Source organism: Peromyscus eremicus, chromosome 5 (assembly GCF_949786415.1).
Source record: "Peromyscus eremicus chromosome 5, PerEre_H2_v1, whole genome shotgun sequence".
Taxonomy (NCBI): Eukaryota; Metazoa; Chordata; class Mammalia; order Rodentia; family Cricetidae; genus Peromyscus; species Peromyscus eremicus.
The window spans coordinates 134,725,928-134,735,206 of NC_081420.1; the positions used below are offsets into that span (position 1 = coordinate 134,725,928).

At 44.9% G+C, this 9,279-nt stretch overlaps 1 protein-coding gene across 1 annotated transcript in view; it reads right to left on the bottom strand.

Annotated features, from left to right (window-relative positions):
- Nucleotides 1–4,559, bottom strand: part of Ces5a (carboxylesterase 5A) — a 28,350-nt gene extending 23,791 nt beyond the window's left edge. Inside the window, exons 1-3 of the mRNA XM_059264556.1 lie at nt 4,357–4,559; nt 3,126–3,330; nt 267–405 (exon numbers count right to left, since the gene is read on the bottom strand). Coding sequence (XP_059120539.1) covers nt 267–405; nt 3,126–3,330; nt 4,357–4,429 — 417 coding nt within the window. The 5' untranslated portion in view covers nt 4,430–4,559. The remainder of the gene's footprint in view (nt 1–266; nt 406–3,125; nt 3,331–4,356) is intronic.
- Nucleotides 4,560–9,279: the final 4,720 nt, after the last annotated feature.

The window sequence follows — 9,279 nt, forward strand, 5'->3', positions numbered from 1 at the left end:
CTTTCCTAAATTGCTCATACAATTTTAATACTTACCTGGGTGGGGAGCAAAGTGAAACAAAAATTGAAAGTTAAATCATAACCATTGATATATCCAACAGAGACAATGATAGGGGACAGCTATCATTACAACTTTTCAAAAAACAAGTTACTTGTGTGATGAAACTTCCCTTACCCAATAGGAGGATAGGTCTGATTCTAGATGCCCCCATGCCCAGATGGTGCCCAGACCTGCCAGCAGATGTCCAGTGCAGCAGGCAACCTTACCGGGAGATTGGAGCCATCGTCGGCGTGGGCTGGTGCATGAATGTTGAGATACAGACAGTCTTCTGAGACTCCAAATTTAGGGTAATGCACTTTGAGCATTATTTGATATGTGGTGAGCCACTCTAGGTTCTGAAGGCACCTGAGGGGGGAGGGAGAGAGAGAGAGAGAGAGAGAGAGAGAGAGAGAGAGAGAGAGAGAGAGAGAGAGAGAGAGAGAGAGAATGACTTTCTGGGAGGGGCCAGTTCTTGGGGCAGAGGCAAGGCCCAGCCATCCCTTGTGAGCCCTGAGGCATGTCAGAACTATTGGTACAGAATCTGATTGTGCCCCCTAGGCCTCTCCTTTCAGAAACAAGCAAACTAACTAACAAATGATGATTTCCTTTTATCCAGTTCCTGGATAGGAAAGCTCGTTTTCCAAAATAATTGTGTCATTAACCCCAAGGACATTCCCTGTCTATACCCACCACTGAGTCGCACAGCAAAGGCTCTCTCCTGACAGAGGAGCAAAGGAGCCTTCCTGCAGTCTCCGTACCAGGAACCCAGATAGACACAGAAGACTCCTGTACCCAGGCTTTGCTCAAGCTCCCTCCGCCTCAATTGCTTCTCCTGATGTGCTCTGGCTCACAATCATCCTTTTCTTTCAGATTCAATCCAAATACCCCTCTTCCAAGAAGCCTTTTGAGATTTCTCTGAGTGGCCATAGCTGTTCTTTAGAAACACTCACAGAATGCATGGTGTGCCCTAGAACTTAGCCCAGGCTTGCTCATAACATCATCATCTTCTCCAACTCAACTATGAGCAGCTAAAAAGCCTGTGAGTCTGGATTAATCAGTTCTGTACCCCACAGTTCTTAGCACAGAGCCTGACATACACTAAAAATGAGAATGTACTACATTTGATCTTAGCCAAAAGGCTAAGGGGTGACTTAAGTGAAATTGTGTGTGTGGACGTTTCTGCCAGACATAAGTGCTCTGTCATTATTAGTTGTTTTCTTGATAGACGAGTGGACACTAGTGAACAGTAAGAAACCACCACTGGAACATATTCCTGCTTAGGTGGTTGTGCTCCTGGCTCCTTTGTATGTGGTCATTCATAAATTCAGGCCTCATTGCTTTCCACAAAGGCATGCCTGACCTTTCTTTCCTTAAAGCTAGGCTGGGTGGTTCTCTGCTCCATCATTTGCCTTCTCTGACCCCTGGTGGTTGCCTTGGCTCCTTACATTTTAATTATCAATTCTTTTTCTCTGTCCTTCCTCATTACTGGTCTACATGCTCCTTGAGGAAAGAACAGTCCCCAACACACGATGATCTGATGTTTTTTCTTAACTTTATAATGTGAAAAATCAATATGCAGTCCACAGAAACCAGGCTTCAAATGCTGAGTTTTGATCTTTAGCTGGGTGAGCTTCATGTGGGCCAGTACTCAAGATGCTCAGTTGTGTAGGTGAATGGCCACAGTGTCACAGGGGCACATACCCATGTATTATATGATTGGGGGTTGATGTAGGGTAGTGTATGTAAGGTAGGTGAAGTAAACATATTTTCAATTTATAACGTTTTAGGACATAATCCCATTGTAAACTGAAGAACCTCATTAGTCCACTGTGGAAACCCCCAAGTCCTAATGATATCCAATTCTGGAGTTGGTACTGAATGAGTTGAATAAATAAGTGAATGAATAGATAAACAAAAAATAACCAACTAATGAGTTTTTTTCATATTATTTTCAGTCCACATGTGAACTGCATGAAGTCATCTTTTGGGGTGTAGGGAATGTTCTAATACCAAGATACTCCTTTAACCCCATGTAACCCAACCTAAGGCCTTCACAAAACCAGAATTGGAGATCCCTGGGGATTTTCAGGTCTTCTTGCCCCACACAGTGTTCTAGCAATCTTCCACAACTAACATGGTAACTGGTTAACCACCTGCCTCTCTTCACTGGCTGGAAGCTACTTACCTCCCTTGTGTCACAGAGGCATCTGTGATGGTTAATCTTCATTGTCAGTGTGACTGGATTTGGAATCACCTAGAAGATGCTCCTCTGGGATCTACCCTAAATGTGACCTATGGACTGAGGTCTCACGGTGAAGGAAAAAGGAAAAAAAGGCAGAAGCATGGCCTGCTCTCTGCTTCCTCATCTGCCCAGATGTGAGGAGCCCCAGCTGCAGTCTCCTGCCGCCACAGACTCTGCTACATTGATGGCATCTGCTCAAACTGTGGACCCAAATCAGCCCGTCTTCCCTTCAATCATTTTCAGTCAGAATTTGGTCACAGAGACTAGAAAACTAATACAGCAGCCATGTTGTCATTACACGGACATTTATGGAGTTCCCACTGTGGTCCAGGCCTTGCATTAAGCCCAACTGAGACTACGAGAGTTACACACACACACACACACACACACACACACACACACACACACACTGTGGCTCTGCTCTCTGAATCCCTCATCCAGATTGACCATAAAGGCCAGTCCAGGGTAAAGGGCCACACCGAAACACCAGGAAAGTCCCTTTCATTGAAAGATTCAGGCAACCCATCACAACACTTCTTAGACCTGCTCAGGACTCAGAATGCCACAGAGCTTTCGGATCATTCAGATTCCCGGGCCCAGCTTAGGGGGTTCTGATTCATGAAACTTAGAAGAGGCCAGGGAACATACACATTTCTAACAAGGCTCCAGCAGTTCTGCTGAGCAGCCGGTGTGGGCGTCCTGAGACACGGAAACACTCACCCAGGTCTGTGGCCCTTCCCACCTCCACGTCCATCTTCCCTCTCCTCTGCCCCTGGACTTCATGACCTATGTTCCCCCAGCAATCTCTCCCAGTCCCCAGAACCACAGGCCACCCATGACTTACAAATTGGGATAGGTGGTGGCTTCTTGCAAGCCATGCCAGGGGCTCGCCGGCTGGGGAGTGGAAAATCTCAGGGCTCCAAGTGGGGGTGCAGCAAAAGGGATCCCCAGGAACACGTTGACAGGTGTGAGGCTTCCCAGCACAGTGACTTGCTTCCCCTTCACCCATCCCAGCCTGGTATACCTATGTGGCTCTTCAGTCACAGACCCTGAGGAAACACAAGGGAGAACTGAGGAGCAGGATGAAAAGAGGGAGACAGCTGGACACCCCGGGGCTCCCTTCAGGGGTGCTCTTTCTCCACCCAGAGGCCACAGGAGCTGGGACTTTCTCTTTGAGTCAAGGTCCTCTTCATTCAGGATTGATTGAGAAGCCACCACCACAGGGGCCTGCCTCAGTTGCTACTGAGCACCCACTACCACACCAAAGAACTTGAGGAGAAGCTTTCCTTCTGTACCAAAGTGGTCCCTTTCTTTGGAGCTCTGTAGATGCCTGGATCCTGCCAAGCTGATGGCTGGGTCTACCACACTCTTATCATTGCATACTCACCACAAAACCACCACATGTCAATCACTGCCTGAAGTTACAGGATGGTGGGTTGTGTGGTTTTTTGTTTTTTTTTTTACCTAAGTAAATTACCTTTAAAATTTAGCCTGGAGGATTCCTGGGCAATAATATCTATAGAGTTGTTTGGATAAGTTAGGTAGCTGCTTTGGTTACATATGAAAATGAAAATATATCAGTGAAAATGCAAAAAAAAGAAAAACCTCTCATGATAATAACAGCTGAAATCAGCTCTTGTACTTCCCAGAGTTTGAAGACGGTGCTTTGGATGAGTAGGCAAGCTAGTATCTTGGGTTTTGCACAGAATATGAAGCCTCCGATTACTTACTTAGCAGGACCCAGGAGTTTGGGCACTACCTGCTCTGGCACTTGTCCACAGGCCATGCCATAGAGCACAGGCTCCAGTCCACATGTCTCCCCAGGGCCCAGGATGGTGCCTTTCCTTACCGGGTGTGAGTAACCTCAAGGACAGAGTCAATCCTTTCCAACTTTGTCTGCCTCTGAGAAGGAGGCTCCCACACTTCCAACAACACCAGATACTGAAGCCCCAAGGGTCTACACAGCCCACAATGGGCCCCCAAAGACCTCTGGGAAATAAGTTCATTTCCCCCAGTAGAAAATCCTACCCTTCTCCCGCATCCTGAGAGCCCTCATCTCCCCCTGACCATCTCACCCCTGATGATGGCTGCAAAGATCCAAATGACCCAGATTAGGGCCTGTCCTGGGTGCACCCAATCCCCACTCATCTGGTTGGCCTGCCTCAACTGTCTGGATATCCACAGCTGCTGCTGGCCTCAGAGAACTTCAGTCAGGGACCAGAAAGTGTTTCCTGTGAGTAGACAAGTGCTGAACAGGCAAGACACAGGACGCAGAAGAAATCATGATTAACATCAAAGCAAGATTTCAGAGAATTGGCCAAGCAAGACGTTCTCGCTCTGATTTACATACGGAGTAGGTAATGATTAACGCTTGTGCTGAGAGAAAGCATATTACAGGCTTGGAACTCATAGGATGACAGACGTGGAAAGGACTCTCGGGAACCACTAAGGCAGGGTTCTCAAACACAGGTGCTGTGTGGGTCAGACGTTCTCTTTGCTATAACAAAACACCCAACTTAAAGAAATTAAGGAAAGGTTTGTTTATGGTCTCAGAAGGGTCATGGCAGCTGATGTGTGTGGTGGTGGGGGAAAAAAATATGCTAAGCAGAAATGAGAGAGACTTAGGAATAGGCCAGAAACAAGAGATCCTCAAGGACCTCCCCTAAATGAATCACTTCCCCCAGCTGTCCATCTCCAAAAGCTTCCATAGTTTCTCAAAGCAGAACCTCCAGCTGGAGATACCTGATCCATAGGAGATACTTGATCTATCCAAACTGTAACTGGTGCCTACAGAAGCCAGGAAGGCAGCAAACTAGCAAAGTATGGAGATGACTGGGAGAGAGGCAATAGGGCACGGCGAGGACTGTGGCAAACTTGACAAAATGCATGTTTGCTAAAGTTATAGTGACTTCTCAGATGCAGTACATATTTGCATTATGGCTGTGTTGTGGGTCAATTTTTTAAAACATAGTTTTAATTTTTTTAAAAAAATTAATGCTGTGCACTCAAAATAGCACTTTTTCTGGTTTGAATTGTGTCTTGAGTCAGCATTCTGCAATTATGATCTATTCCCATGTTTGTTAAGAGCACTTATTACTCTTCCAGAGGACCTGAGTTCAGTTTTCAGTACCCTCATCAGGACACTCACAACTGCCTGTAACTCCATTTCCAAGAATTACACATCCTCTGACCTCCACAGGTACCTGCACATACATGGTATACATAAACTCATGTAGGCATGCACACATACACATAAATAAAAATACTAAATAATGATATGTATGTGTGTGCATGTAGTGTTGTGTGTGTGCTTGCACACGTGCGTGCGCGTGCACACACGTGGGGGAGAGGGTGTATAGGTTTATAGGGGGTGTAATTAGTGCCTTGCTTAGCCGTCATCAGAGAAGCTTTCCCCTGCAGCAGATGGGAATAAATACAGAGACCCACAGTCAGACATTATGCAGAGAGTGAAAGACCTTGGAACACTCAGCCCTAAACGTGATGTCTCCATAAAACCCCTCCTCTCAGGGCTCAGGGAGCCCCAGAGTATAACAGCCAGGGGTGATGAAGGACACTAAGAAAACAGAGCCCTCTAAATCAGCAAGACTGAAACACATATGAACTCATAGGGACTGAAGCAGAGTGCACAGGGCCTGCTTGGGTCTGCACTAAATGCAATCCTGGAGCTGAAAGAAGCTGACACATGCCCCACCCCTAAACCAGAAGCTATGTCTAATTGATAACCACTTTAAATTAAAATTGAGTTTCCTCCAAGGGAGTCTCACTGGATAATACTGCTGTTAAGGGTAGGCTGCATGCCAGCAGTAGACGGCCAAGAGAATGCAAACTCAACAGCATCTCATGCGGTTTCTTGTCTCATAATGCCATGTCAGGACTCATATTTTTTTAATTTTATCTTACTATTTTTAATTTTAATTTTATTTTATTTATATTTTTCTTTTCTTTTTATCATACAAGTCCTTTGTGTATCTATTATGGCTTCCAATTTAGTGTTTTTATGAGATTTCTGAATGTGTAAACAATTAGGTCTCTGTTTCTTGTGCCTTCTCTTGGGATCTTTTCTTTCTGTTTGTTTGTTTGTTTTATCCAAATCCAATGTGCTAGTTTTTTATTTTTATCTTATATTTTATCTTCTTATATTATATTTTATTATTATCCCATAGAAGCCTGTCTGTTTTCTAATGAGAGACAGAAAGGGGCTGGATCCAGATGGGAAGGGAGATGAGGAGGAGCTGGGAGAAGTAGAGGGAGGGGAAAACTGTAATCAGGAGATATTACATGAGAAAAAATATATTTTTCAATGAAAAAAACATATATGTACATATATATGTATATATATACACACATGTACATATAAAAACAAAATAAAAGTCTCGCCTCAAATTTCCTCTGGAACCCAGTGACCAACAATGGACGTAATTGATGGTTAAGAACCATAAACTGCAGCTAAGGAAGAAAAGAGATGTTTATATCAAAGCCTGGCTATTCAAACTGCCCATCTTTGAGGTGACCATAATCTTTGAGGATGTGTAGGTAGAAGAATGGGAATTTCTAAACCACCCCTAGCTTGCCTGGAGTGGGGTCAAGGGGCTCACTATTTAAACAACACTTGAGCATTTAAACAGTCTAATGAATGCTTACATGCATATTTGCCGGTGACAGAGTTCACATAAAGTTGGCAAGGGTTTTATTTTTGATTAATATGTACTTCATTTTTCATCTGAGTGGGCTTCACTGGACATTTCAACACGTGTACACAGTGCACTGACTGCAGCCAGACTACCCTTAGAGCTTTGTAGACTTCAAAGGCTGATTCTACAGTAGGTGGACAATAGTGTTTATTCGAATCTAAGTCTGAGTCCCACCCACATCCTGGTCTTCAAAAGACAATAAAGAAGACTGTGACTTTTACCCCTGCCTCTCCAAGCAGCTAGATGTTCCTGATCATGGCTTTACAACCCTTCATGGAGACTTGGATTCTACTTTGATTCCCCCTCAGAATGGAGGGTGTCCTTGAACAAATCCTTCCTCTCCTTTGGGCCTCAGTTTCCCAATATTGTAAATGATGACAGCTTTTGCAGACCTTTAGTAAGTATATGTTCCACAGGAACCTGACAAAGAAGGAGCAAAGTTTCCAAGAAGAGGATGAGAGGGGATGCCAGGCAGGTGACTGGTTCTGAAGGCACAAATGTTGCTACCTCAAAAGTCATGTGAGCCAAGATGGTGGTCAAAGAGGGTCTCCATTGTTTTTGTGCTCCTGGCCAGCTCCTTTAATCGTCTTCTTTTCTGGTCCTCCTGAATGGCCACCAAGACTCTCCCTGGCTGGGTATCTGTACCCACCTCTCTCCAAAGAGAGTCAATAGTTCACTCTTACAGTGTTTAAAGTGGCTCCCCATGTACTATCTTATTACCACACAGGACACACCTATGACTACCTTAGGTGCCCCTTACCATATGTCAGAAAACAAGGACCCTACATCCGCTTATAGGAAGACCCCTAGGTACCAGGCCCCAGATTAAAAGCTTCACATCTGTTATAAAATTCCCATCTTGTATATGAGGAAATTGAGGATCTGTATGGCAGCATGATTTGTCCAATATCACACTACTGGGAAAAAAAACACATCTCAGCCTTGAAACAAAACTTCCTTGCCTCTTAGCAGCAAATCTTACAGCTCTGGGGAGAATGGAGTAAGAAATGAGGAACAGTAAAATCAGGAAGGACAGACTGGCTTCCTTTTTTACTTGGCCACACTCAATTAACCTTTTCAGGTGACACCACCTCCTCAGTCCTAGGTGTTCTCATCAGTAGCACAGACCAGTGGCCCTGAGAGACACTGACCTTTGATCGCACCTCCCTAGTTTCCAGATTGCTCCACTGAAACCCTGAGGGAGAAAACTCAGATGAGAACTAAGATCTCAATCAGACTCAGATTGAGGCATACACAAATGTTTCTTTACTCAAGTGAGACTGTAATTACAAAACAGTTGAAGCCCCAGGAGTACCCCAGGAAGAAAGAGCCACAGTGACAAGGAGGGCTCTGGAGGCATTCTACACACTGGCCAGCGGGCCGAGACCTGGAGAGTTGGGTTCTCATTGCTGACAGTAACATTTCCTGTATCTGCCTCCCGTTTGCTCCTTTTCCTTCCTTCTTTCTCCTTCCTACGATCATCTCCTACATAATTTTATATATATATATATATATATATATATATATATATATATATATATATATATATATATACCTGAAGCCTTGTCTTGGGTTCTGCTTCAGGAAACAAAATTAAGTCCATTGGTACAAAAAGGAATGGGAAGGAAGAGCCCAGCAAAATTATGAAACTCGGTTATTTGCTAGTCCAACAGCATCATATCACTAGGACTCGTGATGAGGAAGGCTCCCAGATGGAAGGGCAACATGAGAGAGTGCAGGAACTCCAACCCCGCTAGATACAGAAGCGGTATAATTGGAAGTGTGCTGTTGGCTGGCTCTTAACTGCCTTGGAAACTTGAAGAAAACAGTGGGTTCAGGGAAATCTGCTGTCAACACAGGGTATGCCGTGGAAGTCAGGGGGCCTGTGGGCAGCTTCTAAAGATCACCTTTATTCCGAGAACCATAGCCTAGACCATGCTGGAAATTAGACACAGGGTTTAACCACAAGGATAGCAGAGCTGTTCAAGAGGTTCTCTATGTAACCTTGGAAGATGTTCTGAGCCAAAGCCAGGCACTGAAGCACTCAGTGTGGGTGGGGTATGAGATGGTACATTTGGAAGCCATGAACACCCAGATACCCCTAAAGTTGGCACTCTACCCAGTGAAGTCCTCCCCTTTTTACTAAAGGAGAGAAGACACTCCTGCTCTGACAAGACCCAGACCAGGGACTCATGCCTCACAAAATAAAACCTTCCCTGCTGAAGATCATCTACAGCAGAGGTTCTTAACCTTTCCAGTGCTGGGACCCTTTAACACAGTTCTTCA